Source organism: Ceratotherium simum, chromosome 9 (assembly GCF_057802395.1).
Source record: "Ceratotherium simum simum isolate JZ-2026a chromosome 9, ASM5780239v1, whole genome shotgun sequence".
In the NCBI taxonomy this organism is placed as follows: Eukaryota; Metazoa; Chordata; class Mammalia; order Perissodactyla; family Rhinocerotidae; genus Ceratotherium; species Ceratotherium simum.
The window spans coordinates 54117485-54143293 of NC_141908.1; the positions used below are offsets into that span (position 1 = coordinate 54117485).

General features: G+C 36.5%; 1 protein-coding gene across 3 annotated transcripts in view; it reads right to left on the bottom strand.

The window, feature by feature from the left end:
• The window catches only part of CHN1 (chimerin 1), a 192051-nt gene that overhangs the window by 109410 nt on the left and 56832 nt on the right, over positions 1 to 25809 (bottom strand). For all 3 annotated transcript variants that reach the window (XM_087435410.1, XM_004426645.3, XM_087435409.1), the window contains 2 exons: positions 8774 to 8805; positions 6294 to 6407 (listed from right to left, as the gene is read on the bottom strand). In XM_087435410.1, the coding sequence (XP_087291536.1) occupies positions 6294 to 6407; positions 8774 to 8805 (146 nt within the window). The remainder of the gene's footprint in view (positions 1 to 6293; positions 6408 to 8773; positions 8806 to 25809) is intronic.

The window sequence follows — 25809 nt, forward strand, 5'->3', positions numbered from 1 at the left end:
CCAATTCCTTATTCTCTCTGACCTTCCTCTTCTCTTTCAACCTCTACTTTACACTGAAAGGTTTCCTGTTTAAGTCATTAGTGTTTTAAATGTTTCTTATTCCAGCTTTCTTTTCTAGTTTTAATAAAATACATACATAAGATCGTATTTTTCTTCTTCGTAAGAATGAACAAGAGAAAAAGAAAAAGGGATATTTTATATCAAACGGAACCAGTGTTGACAACACAATAAGTCAAAGTAATGCATAACTTTAGTCCTGATGCCACCTTAACTGTGCAATATTGATATAAAGAGGTGTTTTTAATATTTCCAAGAAAATTCTTGGATAAAGTGCAAGCAAGTATGCCCCACATTAAATGGATGGCTCAGGCGGAATAATAGTGAGATCCTAATGTTCAGCTATGATCCACTTACTTGCACGTTTTAGTTAACGCAGAAAAAGTAAATAGCTATTAGGATCAAAATTTTATTTATAAGTTTGTTGAGTTAGTAAAGACCTTTTTGCACTCACGGCAATTCCATTTAAAAAGATATAAAATTTTCAGATAAAAATAGTGAGAAAAATTGTTCTGAATGGGTTGTGATATAGACTTACATGCAGAAATCATTAGATTCTTACCAGGTACAGTGGTGGCAATGAGAAAATAGATAACAGATATTTAAAAGGTCATTTCATATGATCACTTATCTTAGCTCTCCACTAGTCTTTTCACCTTCCTATTACACTATTTCCAAGAATTTATGGTACAGTGCTTATGTAATTCTATCAGTTATTTACAGCAAACTGTTTTGATAGGTCATGGTTCAAGAACATATAGAGAAAGATGGAGAAAACGCAGGAAAAGATGGAAAATTTCATCAGAGAATTAGAATCTAAAAAAATAGCAAATGAAAATTCTGGAACTAAATAACACAGTATATGAAATTAGGAATTCAATGGATGGATTTACAGCATATCAAAAATAGCAGAATAGTGGATTGGAAGATAGGTCAATAGAAAATGTCCAAACCAAAGTTCAGAGAGATAAAAGGCAAGAAGTTAGAAGTTCAGAGGGAAAATTTTTAGAAAAGTCAGAAAATAATTTATCATGAATAAACCTTCACTAAGAGAAACACTAAAGGAGTTTTTCAGGCAGAAGGAATAATCCCAAGAGAAACACAAAATTGAAAGAAAGAGTGAAGAACAATGGAGGGGATAAATATATGAGTAAATATAGACAAATACTGACAATAAGGTCTTGTGGGGTTTTATAATATATGTAGAAATAAAACATCTGAAAATAGTAACATAGACGGCAGGAGGGAGGTCAATGGAGTTTAACGTTTTCTAAGATTCCAGTATTATTGGGAAAGTGGTAAAAGTAATCATTTATATTAAATATAAGTCAGTGAAGGACAAGTATTGTAATCTCAAGTTTAATCATTAAAAGAACAGTAAAAGAATATATAACTCAATTTAATAGAGAGAAAAAATGGATTAATAAAAAATTGATTTGTCCAAAATAAGTCAACAAAGACAAAAAAACATAAAACAGGAGGGTCAAATAGAAAATAACTAATAAGTAATATTTTAAACCAAAATACATCAGTAATTAAATTAAATGTAAATGGATTATATACTTCAGCTAAAATTAAAAACACCATAAATAGAAATAAAGTACAAGTCACAAACTTGGAGGAGATATTTCAATTCATATATACCAAATGATCAGTCTCCAGAACAAATGATTTTTATGAATCCACAAGAAAAAGCCATGCAGCCCAAGAGAAGAAGAGGTAAGGGGTCTCAACAGCCTTTTCACAGAAGAGAAAATATAAACAGTCAATAAACAAGAAAAGATGCTCAATCTCATTAGGAATCAGAGACATGAAAATTAATCACCAGACACCATCAGATGGCATCAAGTCTGACAGCATTAAGTGAAAGCTAAAAGGAAAACACAGGAATTCTTATACACTGTTGTGGAGTAAACACTGGCACAACTACTTTGGAAAAATTGTCATTATTAATAAAGCAAAAGATCTAATAAAGCAAAAGCAGCAATTTCACATATAAGTAAATATTCTAGAGAAAATCTTAACATGCACCAGGAGACACTTACAAGATTATTATACACAACAGGACTGTTTTTAATAGCCCCAAACTAGAAATCGCACACATATTCATCAATAGCAGGATGGATAAATAAACTATTATATTTATTTAATGGATTATTATATAGCAATGAAAAAGAATGAATTATGGCCATGTTCTACAGCAAGGATAAATCTTAGGAACATAAATGGAGTGAAAAAATTGAATACATTCTACATGTTCTATTTATATAAAGTTCAAAAGTCATGAAATCAAAATAATATATTATGTGAGGATGAAAACATATGTTATAAACCCATAAAGAAAAGCAAGGGGATGCTAATCAGGGTAGGCTGCCCATGTGAGGGCCAGAAGGAAGCAGGATGGAAGAGGGAGGGGATGGACAGGACACAGGGGACGCCCAAGGCAATGGCTGTTTCTTAAAATCCATGCTGGGCACTTAACAATTATAGTATCACGATATTTAATAATTTTTATATTTCTTGCGAGTATTCTTTTGATAAACTTAACATTTAATAAAAAGGATAATACAAAACATGCACTGGTCCTACTCATTTTCATTTGTCACTCTACATGTACAACATTGAACCTAATAACTTTTAGTGAGAAAAATTATAGAATGACATAAAATTTTTTTTAAAGAATTAGTTCTAAAACTATGAAAATCATGAAGAAAAATGTTTTCAACCAAACTTCTTATTTTTGGTTACTCGGAACTGATCTATGCCACAACATCTCAATAAACTATAGCTAACGCAAATGTCAAAACCACATACAGAAAATCCCGAAGTCACTATGAAACACTTCATGCTTCATGAGGTCTAATCTGGTGCCTGAGGTAGCATCTTATCTTTAACTACACACTCCAACCACGTGGATGCCTGTCTGTATGCTTCCACTGCACAAAAAACTTTCATGGAGCAACAATCATTTTTCCTGAACCAAGGGTCAACATGAGCAAAGGCAGAAGTCAGACAAGGTCTGGCCTAAGATTCAGGCTGAGATGGAGTATGGGAGAAGCTGATGCGGAAGGGGAAAGTAAGATATCAAGCACAGACGATCTTCCATGCCATACCATGAGAATCTCTTTCCTGATTGCAGAAAATTAGTACTGTGACAGCACACATACAATACATACTCCCCTAAATAATACCTCACATTATACACAAAGATGCTCAGTGAAGGATTAGGCCCCCACAAGTATGGGGGACACACCAATCATGGAGGGAGGTGTGTTCTTTGAAACCTTGTGCCCTACTCAACACTACAATTTTGCTGATCACTGCATCAGATTTCAAGATTGATCATTTCTGACACTGAGGAAGATACATTAGAGGGGACAAGGCTGGATACAGAGGGATTTCTTAGATAGTTATTGAACTAGTTCAGGAAGTGGCTTGATGTTGAAAAGGGGAGAATTTGAGAAATACTTAAGAAATAAAAGATTGTTAAGTTTGGTTGTGTGAGATGAGCAAGAAGAAAAAGTCCTCTTAACTATTAGATAATATAGTACCCTGGGCTTTCCAGAGTCTATGAAAAGGTATGAAATATGAAAAACAAAGGTGTGACTCCAAAACACAAAAGGAAAACTAGAAAACTAAACTTAATTTCAAAAGCAATTTATATGAAAAAAACCATTAATCTTAACAGCAAAAAATATATATTTGCTATGGAATATAGTGTTTGATATGATGTAGGTCGGGGCCTCTGACTGAATATAAACATCTTAAAATAGAACTAAGAGAAAAAAGAAAAATGGTGTCTTGCTTTCCGTCTTATGGACCGACTAAATAACAGTGTCACCAGCTTATAAAGGGAATATACATGTTATGATATATTTGGGAAGAAAACTGACGAGTTCAGTTTTGGACATATTGAGGTTCAGGTGCCTAAGGAGCAACTTGAGTTCAAGGCACCTTATTCCTAATATTAGGGTCCTTGGTTAACACAGTAAATGCATAATGAACACTGATGGCTATAAAGTATCAAACTGGCTTCCCCCAATGGATCATGCATTATGTTAAAAACAAAAAAATTAATGTGAATTAGGAGAATCATTAGTTGAAATGGGGAGTATCAGATAAGAATAATAGATGCATCAACGTAACTTCTATTTCATATTCAGCTTAACACTTCCCTGACATACATCTAGTTCAGAACAAGAAAATCATATTTCAGCATATAAATTACTCAAAATGCATATTCACAAATTCCCTATCCCCACTACAACCACTTTTACTCACTACTCTTTCTTCTCCTTCTGTCAATTTTATGGTGATTTTTCAATAACAAAAGGCAGGCTGTATGTTACCCGGGACCTGTGAATTAACAGCACTCTCATGAGTCTCAGGTTCACCTACCCTCCAATTTCAAATCTAGGACGTCCTGGGCTAAAGTGGATGGGAAGTGATTATAAACTTGAAGCCTTGAGTGGCATGAGAGAGGCCGAGAGGGTGGGAATGAGGAGGAGCTTGGAGGGTTCGGGTGCTACTTTTCTCCAAACTAAATCCTTGGCCCTGGGCGTCTGCTGGTGTCAGTCAGTGAAAACTACATGATAGCCATTACAAAAGGCAACGTGTATAATACAAAGTACCTGGACTTTGCATTGAGGCAAAACTGAGTTCAAATTCCAGTTCTGTAACTTACTATGCGATCTTGGAGGAGGCAGGGGAGACGGCAACAAAGGGGAAAGGAAGAGAGCGCTCTGCAGATTTCTGTCTCTCCCCTCACCCCACCTCCTTTGTCCTTATTCTCGTCCACCAGCCTTAGCATCAAGGTTTATTTACTCCAGACACTCAGACGACCAGACTATTTGGAAATGTGGTGTTGCAGAATCCCAGAATTACAACATGTTGGGGGTAGACAGGTGAAGAAACTAACTTCAAGAAATTCTGTGATTTGCCCCAAATCAGTGTTCTAGTTCAATTAGTGGCAAGATGAATAGGTATTTAAATTCCCAGCCCAGATTTTTTTTCCCTGTATATCACAATTTAAATCTCAAAAACAATATAATTAATTAGGTAATTGAAGAGGGATTTACATTTTATAATTTTCCATAAAAAGCAAATTTCCATGAACTCCTGTAACAAGCTCTATTCTCCAAGTATGTAATTGATCCAGAACTCAGTATGAAAGAATATTGAATTATACTATTCTTTTTATCAGAAAGATTAATATTTAATCTGGGAATAAGAACAGTCCCTGCTCAAACAGGCATAAGTGACTGGAGAAGAAGTTAGACATGGTCATATTAGAGTTCTAAGTAATAACATCATCTTTATATTCTCTCTTTGTGGCTGTTGCTACCAAAAGAAATGTCATTTCTATGACCTCTTTCTTAGGAATTCTCTATCTTGAAGTCTTTTCTAAATGGATGAATGGATGCACGAAGGAACAAAGGAAAGAATGAACAAAGAAAGACAATGGATAATTATTCGAAGCCTTTAGAATGGCAGCAACATAGAGTGATTAACAGCACAGACTCTGAAGCCAGATTGTCTGGGTTCAAATACCAGCTACATGAATTATTAAATGTATGACATTGGCCAAGTTACTCAACATCTAGGTCCCTTGTTTCCTTATCTGTAAAGTGGAGATGGTAACAGTACATACATCCTCAAGTTGTTGTGAAGATTAAATGAGGTTAGAGGCCTGGCATGAAGTAAGCACAATGGATAAGCACGCTGTTTTATTACTGTTCTGATGTTACTGCAGGGTTAATGGAAATATTTGTTTTTGGGCACTGTACTAAAATTTATGAACAGCCAAAATGCTAGGCAAAGTTCAGTTGATAGGAAAGAGCCAAGAGCTCCCAAGAAAAGCTGCTTCAACCAAAAGCCAACCTAAGAGACATTACATTGGCTTTAATTTTATGAGTTACACAGGTCTTTTCTCTTAGTTCCTTTCCTTATTCAAGAAATAGATGGGAGCTGACACAGCAGGACAGATGGGAGAGAACGGTAAGAAACAGAAGAAAGTAGCTACAATAAAAATACTTGAAAAGTTTTTCAATTCTTAATTACTGTGTGTTCCCATTCACTAGGAATTTTTTAAGGGTCTCAAAGCTATTAAAATGGTAATTAGGTCCCAAGAAAACAAGAACCAATTCAATTACATGCTGGATGCTTTTAAAATTTAAAGCCCTCTATTAAGAGGGTTTTAAATGAAGTACAGTTATAATTACAGGTCCATAACCAACCTTAAAGCCAGAGTGTAGGTTCCTGGCTGACGCTGGCTCTCCCGAATGAGGTAGCTCCCCTCAGCCACACTCAGGAGCTGGTCTGCTGCTTCTCGGGAGATCATGCCATGAAACCTAAGAAACAAAGTCAACTCAGAAACTGCATGCTTTCCACCTTTTCCAATAAAACAAGACAAAACAAACCCCCCACCTTCTCCTGTTGTTTTCCAGACAAAGTCCTGCCATATAATTGAAGGGGAGCAGTTGGGTTTAACTGTGCTTGTGTTTCTCTGGGCCTGGCCCCTGGCCAGCTTCTCGGTGGAGAGATGAACAGCACCAAAGTAGCTCTCAATTCATTTAACTACCATGAAATCAAAATTCACATCCGTCTAAGGGAAGATCAACCACCTCTCTCAAGAGGACAATTACCTTCCTATGTAGCCATCTGACCATATGGACATGCTAGAAAATATACAGAAATGTGTCCCATTTCCTTTCTTCACACCAGTGGCATTGCTCTAAAATTTTGGCTCAGAATCTAAGTTGGCAATTTTCCAGGACCCTGGGTTGCCCTTAATTGGCATGATTGCCCAATAATGTGCATAATCTGCATCATTGGATACTCCAGCCAAAAGCAAACAACTCTAATACTGGCTTTCACTCCCTGCTAAAACCCTATTTTTGATTAAAGAAAAAACAAGGAATAAGAATAAACATAACACACTCTTTACACAAACGTAGTAGATTCATCTACAACACTGTGACATAAAATGCTGAAAAAGAAAAAATGTCAGTGGTGACTGATGATTAATATTAACAATATAAAACCATCTTATATTTGTATGGTGATTTACAACATACAAAGAACTTATACATACATTATGCCCTTCTAGTAACTCAAAGATAACTAAATTGAGTGACTGCTCAAATGAAACTGATTGCAGCTTTTACTGGTACGAAAAAAACAAGTCACTTGAATCTGGAATGATAAATTTAAATGGTGCTGAAACGGCACCCAAATAATTTAGGAACCTTACTAGGGGGCAAGCGTCAATTTTGGGGAGTTTTTCTCATGGAAATGATTTAGTCTTTCTCAATTTAAGTCTTAAAACAGTTCATGGTAGGTATGGTCAAATCATGACAATTAGAACAGCTAGGTCAATGGCCTCCCGGAATTTCTTATCTCTATAAATTCCTTGGTCTTTCAGAACGAGGTCCACTCTGACTCTGCTGGAAGCAAGAAGATGGTAACCTATCCCTAGTAGTAACACATACTATTCGATTAGCATATTGGTATATTATTTTAAGTTTATATGACATCAATTAATAAAGTTAGTACAATTTAATATCTGTTTTAAAAAACTCAATTAATTTAAAAGAAAATCCCACTCAAGGAAACAAATTTTGGAACAAAACTTGACAACAATATTTAAAGAACCTTAAAACTATTCATATCAGTTGATCCCAAATTTCTACCCCAGAAAAAGCTTTATGCACCATGATGTTTCTTATGGTGTTACTTCTAATAATATAGTTTAAAAGCAACCTAAATGCCAAAAACAGAGAAATGACTAAATTATAGGCCAACCATAAAGAACAGCAGTGGCTCCCCCAATGCATAAGTGCCTATGTTCTATTTACAAGAGTTTTGAAACTTAAACAGAATTTTAAATAATTTAAAAATATTTGTTATATACAATATTGTTTATCTGATACAATCTCAAGTCATGAAAAACAAATGATTTTATTTGGGGAATGATGGGATTAGAGGTGATTTTTATTCATTTCCCCAAAGGGCAATATTTCTGTTTTTATTAACAATCAGAAGAATTAAGGACTTTAAAAATTATTACAACATTTTTCATAAAATAGAAAAATGCTTATTATTAATATTAAATGGAAAAATCAGGCTACAAAAATTTTATGTATAATATCTCAATTTTGTAAAAACCCTTAGGAAAATAGATCTTCAAAAGGTAATACTTCAGGGCCGGCCCTGTGGCTTAGCAGTTAAGTGCGCACGCTCCACTAAGGTTCGGATCCCGGGCGCACACCAACGCACCGCTTCTCCGGCCATGCTGAGGCCGCGCCCCACATACAGCAACTAGAAGGATGTGCAGCTATGACATACAACTATCTACTGGGGCTTTATGGGGAGGTAATACTTCAAATTGTTAACATTAGTTATTTCTGGGTAGTGTATATATATATTTTATATATATTTTTTCCTCATATACATCCAGGATTTTTATTTACTTATATGGCTTACATCTTTATTTTAACATTATTGCACATACATTTTCCCATTCTATTTTCTTCTCTATACTTGTCTATTTTCTGTATTTTCACCAACTAGATTACACTTATAATCAGAAAAATTAATTCTACTCATCCCAATTTAAATATCTCCATCTTGCTTTTATTTTCACTAAAAGCATCCATTTACCTTTCTCTCTTACATATTCCAATCTATAAAATATTTTCTGATAATCCATACTTACTCTCTTCCATAATACTTTGGTCTGTTTTCTACCTATTGGGAAAGAAAAAAAAGGATATTTGTGAAAATGCAAATATTCAGAACATTACTCAACATCTTGTATATGTGACAAACTAAAGCATATATTAAGAAAAAGAGGGCCGGCCCCATGGCTTAGCGGTTAAGTGCGCGCGCTCCGCTGCTGGCAGCCCAGGTTGGGATCCCGGGCGCGCACCGACAGACTGCTTCTCCGGCCATGCTGAGGCCACATCCCACGCACAGCAACCAGAAGGATGTGCAGCTATGACATACAACTAGCTACTGGGGCTTTGGGGGAAAAAAAATAAATAAATAAAATTTTAAAAAAAAGAAAAAGAATTAGAATAAGATTAGGAAAGCAATCTGGAGTCCCAGTTCTTTCAGCAGATCAACTGTGGCATTTGGATCAGTCACTTCATCTCTCAGACCTGTTTCTTATCTATAAAACACCGTGTATGTAAAAAAGAGTTGGACTAAATTATCTTTCATTTCTAGAATTTTATGAATCTGAAAAAATATTTACATTACTTTATCCAAAAAGTAAAATAAAACATCCAAAAGCTTAATGCTACAATTGTGTCAGAACAGACTGTGGCTTTCTCTCATCCTCTCCTTCCTGTTACTCCATAACCCCTTCTGTTAACAACTGGATATAATCTTGCCCTTTTGCTCTCCCATCAGTTCTTCCCTCATCACAGTTCATCTCCCTTAGCTTTTCACGTTGAGTGTGCTGGGCTGTAGCTAAAAACTGGGCCAGCAGAAAAGATGCTAAGTAATTCCTACTGGGGTAGACTGAAAGGGCGTATTTGCCCTGTTCATTCAAGAAACATTTACTAGATGGCAAATACGTGATAGGCACTGTCCTATTTGGAAGGGGGACATATCACTGTAATAAGACAAAAATTGTTACCCTTTTGAAACTTACATTCTAATGATAAGAGACAGAGAATAAAGAAGTTTAAAGAAAGAAACAAGAAAACAGGAAATGGTGATAAGTGCTACAATGAAAATAAGAATGGGTAATGTACAAAGGAGGGCTAAAGAGGTATTTAAGTTGGGTGGTCAGGAAAGGCCTCTCTGAGAAGACGACATTTAAACTGGGTCCTGAACGACAAGAAGCCAGGCCTAGCTGCAAAATCACAGGAATGGAATTTTATTGAGTTTGTGCTATGTGTTTTAACTACATTTGAAGATCATTTAATCCTCACAATGAGATATGAATTATTCCACTTCATTCTCCTAAGACAGTTTTATCATTCTCACTTTCTTGATGAGGAAACTCAGTATCAGCAAGGTTAGATAACTCGTTAAAGGTCACAGAGTGGTGGAGCCCAAGCTCAAATGGGGATTCTTACTCGGGAATAGCAAAAAGGGCCCAAACCCTTTGTCTATTTGACACTGACTCATCTGAATTAGTTCAATATGGCAGTTCCCAAAGCAACTCCAAGTCCGTCCTTTCAGTGACTACCTCCCCTGCCTCTGTACCGAGCCTGACTGCCAAGTCTAGGTTACCTACCTACTGGTCATCAAGATCTGGTACCGTTTTCAGCAAACTTGAGATATTTATTCATAGTGTAGAAAAAAATTTTGTGTTTCACTGAAAAACTATGCATTATCTACAGCATACACTACTAGCTTATCCAGCCCACTCCACTGTCTTTGAGCTATTTTGGAACAAGGTGGTAGATAACTGGTAGATAACTTCTTCCTGTGTGGTAGTGGTTTAACTGACCACTTTTCTACACACCCCGCCCCTGCCCCCGCCTGCCCCGCCGTGGAAAAACCAGTTTTGTCTCTATTTGCAATTCATCTAAACATTCCTTGACTCCATATAAATTTGTGCTATTTTGACTTTTCCTTTGAATTGATTATATCTGCCTGGTTTCCTTGTATCATATGAGTAAATAAATTTTTTAACATGTGTCATCTTCATATCTGTAGGAGAAATATGATTTTACCTTTTCCTGAAAATTATATTATATAATACTTTACCCTTCAGGAATCTTCTGTTCTCTGCTGAGGTTGTAGTCAGGTTATTGATCTTCTCAAGGTAAATTCTACCTGATTTGGTCTTATTGCATAATTTTTCTGCTCATAAGAAACTCAGTGTACTAAAAATATGCCAGTTGGTCCCTACGGCTACAGATGATGGTTATTCTATTTTTAGGTCCAAAGCTTATTAGAGTGTGGTCATGCATCTGCTTGAGAGCAAATCTTTGCTTTTGAGATGAAAATTCAATGCTTAAGTCTTAACTTAAAGAATTAACTTAAGGTTCTACAGTATTATATGATAAAATGCTATCCAGAAGGATAATTTTGCAGTGTCCATTCAAACTAAAAATGTGCACTCTCAGTATTTACATAAGGATGAATGAAAACAATGAGGATAAACTTTAAAACAATCTTGAAATATTTTACCTTCTAGGAGGCTTTCCTCCATAATGACTACCTGAATGTTTTTAATTAAGTACTTCATTGTGATTTCTTCCCAAGTTGGATTTCATCTAAATATGAGTAACCATCCTAATTAAGGAAAGCCAATTGGCTAAAATGCTATAAGAGCAAGCCCTCTTTTACAATAATTAATATCTTTCTCTGTTCAACTAAAAATGTGGAGTGCAGCAGCATGAAGGAAAATATAAGACCCATTCAATGATGGCACATAACTTAGCTAGTTAAGATAAGTAAAAAAACTGTTTACTTAGTAGCTGCCAAATTCTATAAGGCACATAAGTGTTGGTGTAATTATGCAGTTACTACCAGTTAGCAGTTATTTACTCTAGAGGAACACTTGCACATGTACACATGAAGAAATGTATAAGAGTGTTCACTGAAACACTGTTTGTAGTCATTTTAAAAATGGAAATAACAAATATACACCAATGGGGAATAACTAAACTGCTTTATAGAATAAACAATAGGTATAGTTTGAAAGAATGATGTAGATCTAAAGGGACTAACATGAAGAAGTCACTAAGACAAACCACTGAATACAAACATAAGTTATGGAATAATAATACAGTGTAACACTGTTTAGGAAAAGCGCACACACACACAATACTATAATAAATATTTATAGCATAGAGAGAGATCTGAAAAAATAGATACCAAATTCAAATGGCTACCTCTAGGAAGGTGGGGGAGAAATGAACTGAGGGGGCCCATGGGAAGGGCAAAAAAGAGACTTTAGTATTATCTGTAATATAATTTTTTAATAAAGAATGCATTCATGCATTACTTATATAGCTAATACCACAAGATTAACTTTTGTGCAATCTAATATTGGAGCCTTGACACATTAGAATGGGGTCCCTCAACAGAGTCCCCCAACATTTTGAGAAGAGGAGATCATGGTCTTTCCCTCAAATCATAGGATCTTTGCTGGTGGCTGAAGGTAAAGTACTTGATTGGACCTATGGGACTGAGGTAAAAAGAAAGGAAGATTCTTGAATACGTTCTACTCACTGACAAAAATCCTGGACAAATACAAAGAAGTGGTGGTGGCTGAGGGACTGGTGGCCACAAATGGTGTGGCAATCCAAGACTAATACTGATTGATTGATTATTTATTTATTTATTTATTTATTTATTTATTGCTGAGGAAGATTTGCCCTGGGCTAACGTGTGTTGCCAATCTCCCTCTTTTTGTATGTGAGCCACCACCACAGCATGGCCACTGATGAGTGGTGCAGGTCTGCACCCAGGAACTGAACCTGGACCGCCAAAGTGGAGTGCACCCAATTTAACCACTAGGCCACTGGGGCTGGCCCTGATTACTTATTTGATAGTCCTGCATTAAGTCCTGTAAATCAATATGCTTCCATTGATTGCCTAAGTAATCATCTTTATAGCACAATTGATTTTGGCCTTATGTTACTGAATAATTATTTTGCTTTACCCAAAAGAATTTTGAATTAAAAGAAATTAGGTAAACATTGATGATTAACACAGTACTTTTTTATAATAAGCAATAAGCCCAAAATAAAATTCACAAACAAACTACATCTTTTCTGCATTTCTATACTGGAAATGTCAATTAAAACTTAAACTAGGGGGCCGGGCCTGTGGTGTAGCAGTTAGGTTTGCACGCTCCGCTTCGGCAGCCCAGGGTTCACGGGTTCGGATCCTGGGCATGGCCCAATGCACCACTTGTCAAGCCATGCTGTGGCGGCGTCCCATGTAAAGTAGAGGAAGATGGGCACGGATGTTAGCCCAGGGCTGATCTTCCTCACCAAAAAAGACACCAAGAACTTGAACTAATTCTTTTTCTCTCTTGTGTAGATAGTGAAGAGGATCAGAATATGTCACCACGCCAAAACATGCCACTTTGGCATAAGGATTATTTTCAGCTGAAGGCAATTAAGAAACAGCAGACATAAGAAGAGCAATCTGCCCTCCCTCTTTCTGTCAGGGCATAAATTTCCCTTTTGTAAAGAAAATTTACATTTATAAAGGAAATTTACATTTATAAAGGAAATTTCAATTTGTAAAGGTGTCCTCCTCTCCTGTAATAGGAGGAAAATGGAATGACTCCAGAGACAACTCTTACCCCCTGAGATGACTGGAGTCTGCATAATAAACCTTACTAAACAACCCCTATTTACTACACATTTCCTAATCACCTTCTCACAACTTACCACCACCCTGAAAAGCCCAAATCCCTTTTCCTTTGTCTAGTCTCTTTTCCACACTTTATCACCCTTTGTTAAGATGGTATATAAGATCCTGGGTCTAATTGCCTCTTTGGGGTTTTCACTTATCTGCTGTAAGCCCTTTCTCCCCTGTGTGCATACGAAATAAACATTCCCTCTTGTTAATATCCCTTTTGTCAGTTTAATTTGTAGGCCCCAGACACCGAACCTAAGAGGGTAGAGGAGTTTTTCCTCCCCTACAATAACATTTAGATGTTTTGCTGATGTCTAAGATATCATTACTTCAGTAGTGATTTGGAATAGTCTTTTTAAACTCACAGATAGTGTAGCATTACTCTGATAATCAATTAAAGAGTTAGTCAGTAATACTAAAATGATTATTAATTATCCCAACTTAGGTTACTTGCAAATACATCAAACTGGGAATTTAAATGTTACATGCAAAAAATAAAAATGTATTTATGCTTACACAAACATTTGTATGCTTGTTTCTAAGTTTTTAAAATTCATAATAATAGTCAAGGGACTTTTTACAGATTCAAACTGGCTGAAGTGAATGTGACTAAGTCAGTCATGATTTTAAATTAGTACTTGTGTTGAATTACATGCTTTGCATTCTCCAATTTCCTATATTTAGTAGTTAACATTTTTTCATGAAACCATATCATGGGTAGGAAAAATGGGGAACAAGGAGAACAGAAAAGATTTTTAACTAAAAATAAAAGGTGCTCATAAAATGTTTTGTAGCTTGTTTTGCTTAAATGTTGAATGTCACGCCACCATAGAAAGAAAACTTTAAGTTAATCTACCATTACTGAATATAACTTAAAGTGCATTATACAATATAAGAATTCAATAAATAACTAAACTGTAGATGTCATTTTATAATATTTTAAATATCAATGAAATTCCTTAAATTAATATTTACTGTAGAGTTTTGTAAGTAATGACCTATTTTCGTCATACATAAAACATTTTAATCAAATTCACCAAACCACCCTCTTTCAAATTAAAGTCTTATTTCTCATATCTTATTTTCCACAAAAACAAGAACTTGTTTAATAAAGAAGTGTTTTACTCCCCAAAGGAAATGTGACAACAGCAGAAACAAACAATAAAAGCATTACAGATGTGAATTCCTTTCCCTCCTCCCCTACGACGCCATAGGTTCAGCTTTCAGATTACTTCTTTCACTAGGGAAACTCTGTTCCACAGCTAGAGTTCAAAACAGCTGTTCCAAAAAATTTATTCACATTTAAAGAACATGTACTTCTGGAGGCAATGCCACTAGAATAATGAACTAGAACATTTAGAAAATTTCCAAAATGTTTAATGATGCTCTTTTCTAACAGTGGTCCTGACTTGGTCAGAAGTCACAAGAAATCATCATCTCCTTACTTGTTAACATTGTGAAAAACAGTACATGTAGGTAGACACTTTAAACCCAGTCTAGAACGCTATATGATGCTTCTTAAAAGTTAGGCTATACATACATGAAACTGTAAGAAATAATATGACCTTGGACACATATTACTATTTTTTCAGGCAGCAGCCCAGAGTATGTATATAAAGGCTATACACAAAAAAACACTCTCAAGTGTCAAGATTCTGTTTTGCATTGTTTTTTAAAAAGGCTCAGGTGTTTGGAGGCATAGAAGGGGGGAAAGAGAGAAAAATACACATTTGGTATTTGCTTCCTGCAGTGGCTGACTCTGAATTAAAGGCTAGTAAGTCGGTCAATCGTTAACTCCAGCTTTGGATCTATTTTAATTTCCTATGTTAATGTCAGTGGGGAGGGGAGGGAGGGAGAGTGGAGTGAAAGGAGAGAGGAGGAGAAGGGGGAGGAGAAGGGGGGAGGAGAAGGGGGGAGGAGAAGGGGGGAGGGGTGGGGGAGGAAAAGAAGGAGGACGGAGAGGAGTTTTAAAACAGCTCAAAGACAATGAAAGACTGGAATCAGATAACCTGGAAGGATACGCTGCACATAGACAATGCAGTTTTCCACTGAAGCACAAATTCTTCACTACATTTTCTAAATTATTGTTTTTTCTCATTGCATTTTACACCGTAGAAAATATCAACGTGGATAACAGTTAAGCTTCAACAACCAAAAAAATTAACTTACAAAAACTTGAAGAAAAAGTACTGCCAGCATAGTGAGAGTAAGTGCTTACCAAAGAACTACAAAGTTGGAAATGACTTGTAGGGAAAAGGTGAGAAAAATGAAGTCAGAAATGTCAGGGAACTTACAAAGACTGTTAACTTTTTATTCTCCATTCATAGTGAGATAAAATTCTAGGTGCCTGCCTTCCTCCTCAATTCTGTGGCATTCCTGAGGGTATTTAGACCAAAGTTACAAGTACTAAGAATGCAGCTTGCTTTCCATTCTATTTCAGATTTTATCTAAGAAAACCATTAATCTTCAGCATGCCAACTAGGTTAGCTCTCTATCTACTGTCAGATTTTACAAATTCAATAAGGAATATCTAGAGTTTTGTAAAGCTCTGTAATTACTACGTCGGGACTTGCTGAAAACCAGTTATTCAGCTTCTTGAGATCGGTTATTTTTTTAATTAGTAGACAGCATTAGAAAAGGATAATAGGTAAATTTTTAAAAACAAACTTCTTTGTATTCACCATTTTCCCACCTTAGATTCAAGTACCTTCTAGGTAGGAGGGATAAAGAGGTGGAAACTACTAATCTGTTTATATACCAGTTAACTGGTAAAGGGGTTCTTTTTGGAATTGTAGTTGTGATCTCCAACTTTATAAATGTACTTCTCCATCAACGTTATTACAGATTTTGACACCAAAGCGTATCTTACTACCCAACTGCTTACGAACACAGATTTTTCAACAAAAGCAAAAGATGACACTTTTTAAAAGACAATTTCAAAAGTAAAATATGGTAAAAAAAAAAAAAAAAAGGCTTTTGAGTGATAGGTTGATTTTAAAATAGTGGGTTTTAATAATTCAGTACTACTACTCAGCATTTATAAAAAACGCTTTCCAGCTGCAAAGCATATTATGTGTTAAATAAGGGATCATCATAACACCCAAGAGATATACGAGCACGATAATCTTTGTTTTCATAGAATCAGAAGTTGAGCTATAGGCTGTGTCAGCACATAGTGGTGATCAGCAGTGAAGCTACGATTTCAATTAAAGTGCTTTCCTCCCACTCTTGTACCAAACTCGTACACTCCCACCTAGCAGAATATGTCCTCTAACACAGAGTTAAGTGTAAAACAAGTGCTTTTGTACCTCCCATGCATTCACTTAAGTCTTTATAAACACCTACTTATGTGTCAAGTATTGTTCAAGGCACCTGAGAAATACTGATCAACAAAACAGACCAAGAGCCCTACCTGAGGAAGGGAAGACAGCAATAAACATACTAAATAAGTAAACTATCTAGTCTGTTACAAAATGGAAAGTATTATGAAAACAAAGTAGAATAGGTAAAGATTGGAAATGATGGAGAGTGTCAAAGCATAATTTTAAGTACGGTGATCAGGATGGGTCTCATTGAGAAGGGAAGACTTGAGAAGACTTGAAGGATATGTAAGAATTAGCCACGTGGATATTAGAGAGAAGAACATTCCAGAAAAAGGAGTTAGTGCAAGGACTCGGAGAGAGGAATACTGGTGGAGTACATGAGGAATAACAAGGCTGGTGTGGCTGAAGCAGAATGGGGGAGAGAAGAAGGGATGGGGAAATAGTAGGAGATGAACACAGCAAAACGAAGTGGATGGGAGACTCCACAGGGCCTTATAGGCCATTGTAAGGACTTGGCTTTTACTCTGGAGTGAAATGGGAAGCCAATGCACAGTTTTGAGTAGAAGAGTGACATGATCTGATTAGAGTTTTAAAAAGAACATTCTGTGATGAGAATAGACTACGAGGGGAAAGATCAGTTAAGAACTATTTCAGTTACACAACTGAGAGACTACTGTATGTTAGGGCAGAATAATTTACTATGACAAATCGACTTTTATATATAATAACTAGACACAATAGAAGTTTATTTCTTGCTTATATGACATTCCTGGATAAGTATTCAGGTCAGAAAGACAACTGTCCTACAACCAGATATCTTCCATCTTGTAACTCCACCATCTCCTTGTTGAGATCTCCTTGTTTTTATCTGAATCCAAGACGAAGGGAAAATAATAGGTAGAAAGTTTTAATGGGTGTGGCATTAAAGTTCATTTCTATTCTACAAGAGAAAACTGACACACAGACATAACTATCTAAAAGAAGCTAGGGAAATTTAGTCTAGCCAGGTTTCCCAAGAAAGGAAGAATGGATTTTGGTGGGTATCCAGCAGTTTCCACAGTTCATACCTGAATGGTAGCTACGGAGATAGTAAGAAGTGGTAGGATTCTGGAAATATTCTGCACATATTCTGCAAACAGACCCAATATGATTTCCTGATGGATTAATTGTGGGGTAGTGAGAAAGAAAAAAAAATTCAGGGATGATGCATGGTTTTTGATCTGGGTAACCGCAAGTAAGGAAGTGCCATCAACTGAGCTGTGGAAGGCTGTGGTAAAAGCAGGTTTGGGGACGAGGGCAAAGCTCAGTTCTGTCTTCCACACGTTGTATTTGAGATGTCTATTACACCTCCCAGGGAGGATGTAGAGCAGGCAATTGAGTCTACAGTCTGGAACGTTGGCAGAGAAGACTGGACTAGAAATATAAGTTGTATTAAAACCTAAACCCAGTAAGATCATCAGGGAGTAAACACAGGTCAAGAAGAAATGAGGATCAAGGACTGAGCCCTGGAGCACTAGATCAAGAGGTCAGAGAGAGAAGACGAACCAGCAAAGGAGACTGTGGAGACAGGAGAAAAACCAAAAGACCGTAATGTCCTGGAAATGAAGTGAGGAAAGTGTATCAAGGAGGAAAGCATCCTTGCCTATGTCAAGAGCTGCTGACAGGATAAGCAAGAGAAGAACCGACCACTAGATTTAGCAAGGTGGAAGTCACTGGTGACCTTGAGAAGTGGTTCTCAAGGGTGATAGTGGCTAACAGCCTGACTGGAGAGGGTTTAAGAGAAAATGGGAGAAGCAGGATTGGAGACTGCAAGTACAGACAACACTTTCAAATGTTTTCGACAAAGAGGAGCAAAGAAATTGGGCCGGGCAGATGGAAAAAGTAGGGTTAAGAGAAGTTTTTAAGATGGGAGAAATAATAGGATGTTTGTGGGCTGATGAAAATGATCTTGCATAAAGAGAAAAACTGTTGATGACGGAGGAGGAGTGGCAGGAGGTGGGGGGGAATTGCTAGGATTATGTCTTTGAGTAGATGAGAGGAAATGGGATCTAGTATAGTGGAGAGCTGGCTACCATCTATGATAATGGGCAAGAATGCAGACTATGTGGACCCAAATGCTGATAGGTGAGTAGATGTGGTGGTGGAAGTTCTCTTCTGATTGGTTCAATCAGGAGTAAAGCAGGAGACAAAGATTATGACCTGAGAGGAGAGGGAGTAAGGTATTGGAGGTTTGAGGGGAAACGAGAAGGGTGAAATGGATTAGGAAAGCGCAGTAGGACTCTCAGGGAGCATTAAGTACCAACTTGAGGTTCATAATGTAACGCGAAGCCTGGTCAGCACTTTCTTTTTCTCCAGCCACATTCAGTTTCTTGGGAGTAGGTGCAGAGCAGGCAGAGGTAGATTTAAACAGGGCTGTGGTTTTGCCAAGCAAGCATGACATAAGAGAGGGTCATGAGAGGGAGTTGACTGGTTCCCCAACATCTACTAGACTTTTCCCTCTCATTCAACCATGACTCTCTTGTCACCAAGTCCTGTGAATTCTACTGCTTTCCAGACTCCTGTTTCCCGTCTCTCTTGGCTATTCCCAGAACCAGTGTCTTATTCTATGCCTTTATCACTTTTCACTAGGATTACTGTAATCCCTTCTAAACCTGTCTTTTTGTCTCTAAAATGTCCACCCTTCCCCCTGGCCCATCTTCCACACTGCAGTCAGAAGGTGCTTTCTAAGCCTAAATCTGATCACGTTTTTCTCCTGCTTAAAACACATTCACTGGGGCCAGCCCGGTGGCACGGTGGTTAAGTGCACGCGCTCGGCTTTGGTGGCCTGGGGTTCGCAGGTTCAGATCCCGGGTGTGCACTGATGCACCGCTTGTCAAGCCATGCTGTGGTGGTGTCCCATATAAAGTAGAGGAAGATGGGCATGGATGTTAGCCCAGGGCCAATCTTCCTTAGCAAAAAAGAGGAGGATTGGCATCGGATGTTGACTCAGGGCTAATCTTACACATACACAAAAAACAGGTTCACTTCCCACAGGTATGAGGATGAAGTCCAAACTCCTAAGCTTAGAACACAGAAGTCTGTATTAGTGCTGCCTGTTCAGCACTCTGCTCTCATCTGCCACTCTCCCTCATGTACTGTGCACTGGGCCACAGGAACTCCACACACATGTAAGGAGGTAAATGCCACCAACTCTGCTGCAATGGCTGATTTACTGCTCCATTCCCCACCTAGACAGTAAGCTCCTTGAGGAGAGGGGTCTTGCTTTATTTGACTTGAATCCTGAAGACGTAGCAGATAGCATTCTCTCACAGAATACCGGTTGAATGAATAAATATATACATGTCACAGAAAGAACTGGAGCCTCTCTAAGAGATACAGACATTAATACACACGTTTTTGTAAACCATGTAATAAGAGCATTGTGTTGCAAAATAAATTACACGACTCATTTACTCATTCAATAAACACTTAACAGTCTTTCTTGCACACCATAGCCAGGTGCTGGATATAATCCACTGTGGTGAGACAGGTAAGTAATGATTACAGGCAATTTCCTACTTCTATAACCAGATCTGAAGAGAAACTTTTTAAAAACACGTGCTAGCAAAATGTATATCAAATATACATCTAACTGGTATTGTGGCTAAAATTAGAGTACAATATAAAATATGTAACTTTCTCTACATTTCTCATTACGCTAACAGCCCTGATTTGAGTTTGGCGTATTTTGTCCAGCCTGAGTCAGCTTTAACCACCCAGCCTCGAAAAACACAACTGCGGTTGTTACAATAATGAGGAGCTATGCTCAAAACTGCTCTCCAGCTCCTGCAACACCAACTCCAAAAATGGGTCACACAGAGTAGACTTGGTTTTATGTGTTTAAAAGTTCTAACTACATTCCCACTGTTTGGCTGCCAGGAAAAAAAAAAGTGTGTCCATTCCAAAGCCTCATGTTTAAGAATGGTCAAATATCAAACTGGTTTGATTTATATAGTATTAGTATGAATCAATTAAAGATACAGAACTTCTTTGATATCTCTATCTAAATATATATATTGTATGCCTATGCAATTTATACCTGTGTCTGTCTCTCTGTATACATACACACATGCACACACACACATATATACATTTACTTGAATTCAACCAGGTGTTTGACATAAACTAAGAAAATCATTTTTTACATAGTTAAAAATCACCTAAGGATATATTTTATATTTACTATGAACTGTATTTCACTGAATAAATTATATATTTATACATATCTATATTGCTACAGAGCTGTATAAACAAAAATATGTACCATTACTTTATGGGTGATAAGGGATTTCCAAGGGTAATTCTGATTCTATAAGACTTTCACTTTATGTGTTAACTTCAGAATTAACTCCACCATACGATACAACTGCATCATAACAGTATTATTAAAAATCATTTTCAAGCTTTTAAGTATTTGCTTGGTTTCTAAAGCATGCCTAAAATACTCAGTTGTGGACCTGGACATCCTTCCCCTTAAAAGGATTATTTATATTTAAATTTCAAAATTTTCTCTTAACAACAGCCTTTAATAAAAAGCCTTCTATGTTTTAGCATTCACAATGACAAGTGGCACGATTTTCTGAAATTAGAAAAAATGCATTAGATATAATTTTACTTTCTGTCAAATTATGTTACTTCTTACTATTAGATATATTGTGTTTTAGCATTCTGCCTCCAATAATTTATGATTTGTTTGAACAGTTGAATAATGCAGGTTTTAAAATAAGGTGCTACACATCTTGGTCTCAAGAATGCTAACAGAAATTCAGCTGAGAAAGAGCAGAACATGAAGTTCATCACCAGAACTAAGGGCTTAGACCACGAGAGAAGGTCACAGACATGGCTAGTCACTACATATATGCTCCTTTGGGTGAGCATAATTCCGCAGCCTCTGAATTAACGATCTGTGATACAATGCGACAGTTAGAAGAAAAGGGAATGGAAATGTGCACATAGAGAACAAATGAACAGTCAGTTCTCTCTTTCTCACAACTGTAGTAATGTCCTTAAAGGCACTGGATCCATTTTTATAATTATAATTAGCATCCATAGATAATTAATCACTTTTATTTAAAAGAACCATCAACTTACCTATTGTATTAACTTTTCTCTTTTTCTCTCCACATTTCAGTGGTAATTAAATCCTGTTGCTTTTTCTCCTTTAAGACATTGCGGCCACTTAGTGCTTAATGTCCCCAAACCAATTCCTTAGTTAAATATTTGAGGTTGAATATCAGCTGGTTCCTCTCTACATTTTTATCCTTATTGTTCATCGCTCCCAAGAACCTTTAGCTCTTCCAAACCAAACATTTATCATCTAATCAAGACTAACACGGAAACTTTCTTTCTCCAAGAAGTATTTTTAGGTTAGCTCCACCTCACTGATTAATCCTTTATTTTCATTTCAAATAGATATCTAAGTTATCTGATTGTTTTATAAGAATTTAATGGGACTGACGACTGCTCAAAATAAGTAGACCCTTAGCACTAGTGGCTTATAAATACTTTCGGTTTCTATATTTATAAATCTAATCACTAGAACCATATTGAGTGTGAATGTCATTTCTTTAAAAGGAAGCCACTTCCCCTATTTAGTAACTGCCCTTTAGTTATCACCTGGTGAAAACAGGAAGACACTGAACACTAGAGAGACTGGTCAAATATAGAAACAAGTTGTTATCATCACTGATTTCCAAAATAAATATACAGATTTCATGCATGCATAAATTAATCTTTATTAAGCAGTCAAACTTAAGTAACTAATAGATCATCAGTTTCGAATAATGTGTGAGGACGGTTACAATCTGCAAGAAGAGCCAGTCCACAGTAAATTCTTTTGCACGTGGAGCAGCTTTCTGTGCCCACCAATTTGCCACTAGAATATGATTGCTAATTTCTTGTGAAAGAAAACTAACCACAGGGAAAACGATGAATAGATTCCTCAATTTAAGTAAGAAAATCTCAATTGTACCATTTGCTCTTCTGATTTCCCAATGTTTGCATGCCTTCCTTTAGCCAACAGCATAGAACATGACGGTCTAGGGTATGGCAGTATTCAGTCAACCACTTCACAGAACTAAATCAAGAGAAATCATTTGCAGAAACTCTAAGAGCCATCCACTCTCCTAGTAGTCCATGCTGTACCTTTGCATCAGGCAGATCACCAGAAGGCTATACACTTGGACCACATCGGCTTAGCCCTTTAAAAAGTAGCTTCACTGATTTGTTGCTCCATAATGTTGTGGCAACTGCTGTAAAAAACAACCATCAATCCACTTTTGCACAGGCTGTGAAACTACAATTGATCACTGTATATAACATCCATAAATGTACTCCACATAATAACCTACATGATTTTTAAAAATAATTTAGTTCAGGTAAAAACTGGATCCTACCAGCCTTTCTGATCAGTACATAAGAGTTATGTACTTATTACTGTGATCTTCTTTCACACTATTATACTGATCCTCAATCAGCACTGCAATCAATTAGCATATTTGTTGTTTCTTTTTTATTTTCCTCACCTTTTCTTTTTTTATTCCTTTTATTACGTCTTCATTTGTGTGGTCTTAAATTCTTTTGAGAAAGGCAAAATATAGATATTTCTCATTAAGATAATTGTGTTACTAATACTTCTGGACTTTTCACAGAACTACTGCCAATATCTCACTTTCAGTTCAAATTTTAAAAGGTTGTGCCTGGTCAGAGTACGAAACAAAATAGAACATTTTATTAAATAGCATTTTAAAAAAAAATTCTCACTACATGTAAAACTATTTCATCATCCTTGATCACAGCACGGTAGCAAGGAAATGCAATCACCAAGCACACACTCATTCCACACATATACTTATGCAGACTGGACATCTACATGTATTTGAATTGCAACAGGACATTTAAAAGATAGTGTCTTGAAATCCCTGCCTAATTTTGTAAATTGGTTCTCTTTTTTTGTGTGTGTGTGAGGAAGATTAGCCCTGAGCTAACATCTGTTGCCAATCCTCCTCTTTTTGCTGAGGAAGATTGGCCCTGGGCTAACACCCATGCCCATCTTCCTCTACTTTATATGTGGGACGCCTGCCACAGTATTGCTTGATAAGTGGTGCATAGGTCTGCGTCCAGGATCTGAACCTGCAAACCCTGGGCCACCGAAGCGGAGCATGTGAACTTAACCACTACACCACCAGGCTGGCCCCTAAATTGATTCTCTTTATGACTAACTAAATAATTCCAGAGCTACTGGATGTTTTTTTTAAATCAGATGTCACAATAACAAAATGCATTTCAACATTTTTTTAAACAATGGAGAAGCAATTCTTTTTAATAGTATATCATCTAAGAAAGTTATTATGATTCTATATTACCTAATATATATTCAGACTTCTCCAATTGTACCTAAAATGTATATAGCTTTAAGTAGAGAGAGAGATAGAGACAGAGATAGAGAGATACATATCTAGCTCCAGGACCCTATCAAGGTGCATGCGTTGCATTTGGTTTGCATGTCTCTTTAATCTCCTTTATTTTAGAACAGTCCCACCCCTGTTTTTTCTTTTAGGAAAATGACATTATTTACAAGCCTAGGACAGCTGTCTTACAGAATGTACGCATTCTGGATTTGTCTGATTCATACTTCATAAACAGATTTAAGTTAAACATTTTTGGCAGAAATACTATATGTGACGTTGTATATGTCTCACTGCATCACTTCAGGAGACACGTCAGTTTGTCCCATCACAGATAGTGCTAAATTCGATCACCTGGCTAAGAATGTGACTGCCAGATCTCTCCACTATAAAGATGTATTTTTCTCTTTGCAATTCACAAATAATTGGTGAGACCGTATGAATATCCTGTTCACCTGCCATCTTTCACTCAATGGTTCTAATATCCAATGACGATCTTTGCCTAACTCAATTATTATTAGTGTAAATCAGTATCATTCTTTCTATATTTTTAGCCACCATTCTATTGTAAAGAGCAACTTTAGATTTTCCCCCTTCTTTTTTTTCTCTTTGTACTGGGCTAGGTTTTTTTTTTCTTTTAAGTATCATTATGGACTTATAGATTCCCTTTTCCTTCAATGTACTATAATTCATTACTATCATTATTCTTTTTGATGTCAAATTGTCCCAAATTTTGCCTGTGGAACCCTTCAAGTGGGCTCTTATGTCTTTTTGACATGTTCCCATCCGTTTTTGAGCCTTTCTTGCTTTCTGACATAACAAAATGTTCCAGGATCTCTCTGCCCATGTTCTGGGATGAGGACATTCTCTAAGGAGCAATGGCTCCTTTTAGTAGGAAACAGCGCTCTATCCTATATTACACACAAAATTATTTTAGAATTACTACACAAATACCACTAACAACAACAAACTACTAAGTAGGGTTAAAGATCTTTTTGTAGGTTATGGTTCTTAAAATATTTCCCTCTAAGTTTGTACAGTCAGAATAATATGTTTAAAAGCTACTTAATTTTTGGTGATCATGTTATAAATTTGTTAAGTTCATTTGTTTCTATTCGTGTTCAGTTTTAGGGTTTGCTTTTTTATCATTTTTATTTAATTGTGTTGTATGAATATGTGAAATATTTGCATAGTTCACAAGTCACAACTATATAAAAACACATCCTCAGAGAAGTCTCACTTCCATCCTTAACCCCTCCACAGTGCTCCTCACCCGCTCCTTATGGTTAACTTTACACTGGTCTCTGGGTTAATCCTTCTTGTGTTTCTCTTTTGCAAAAATAAGCTTTGTTTTTTTTCTTATTTTCCCTTCCTTATTACTAAAAAAGGATCATAATTACTATACACACATTTTGTATCTGGAAATCATTCCATATCAGCTCACAGAAATCTTCCTTATTCTTTCTAGTATTACAGTTGAGTCAGTCAGTCTCCTGTGGACAGACATTTAGGTTTTTCCCAATATTCTGCTATCACAAATAATCCTACAACGACAAACTCTGAGCATATGTTATTCTATATCTGTACAGTAATTCATCAGGGTAAATCCCTGGAATTTGGACCGGTAGGTCAAAGGGTAAATGCAG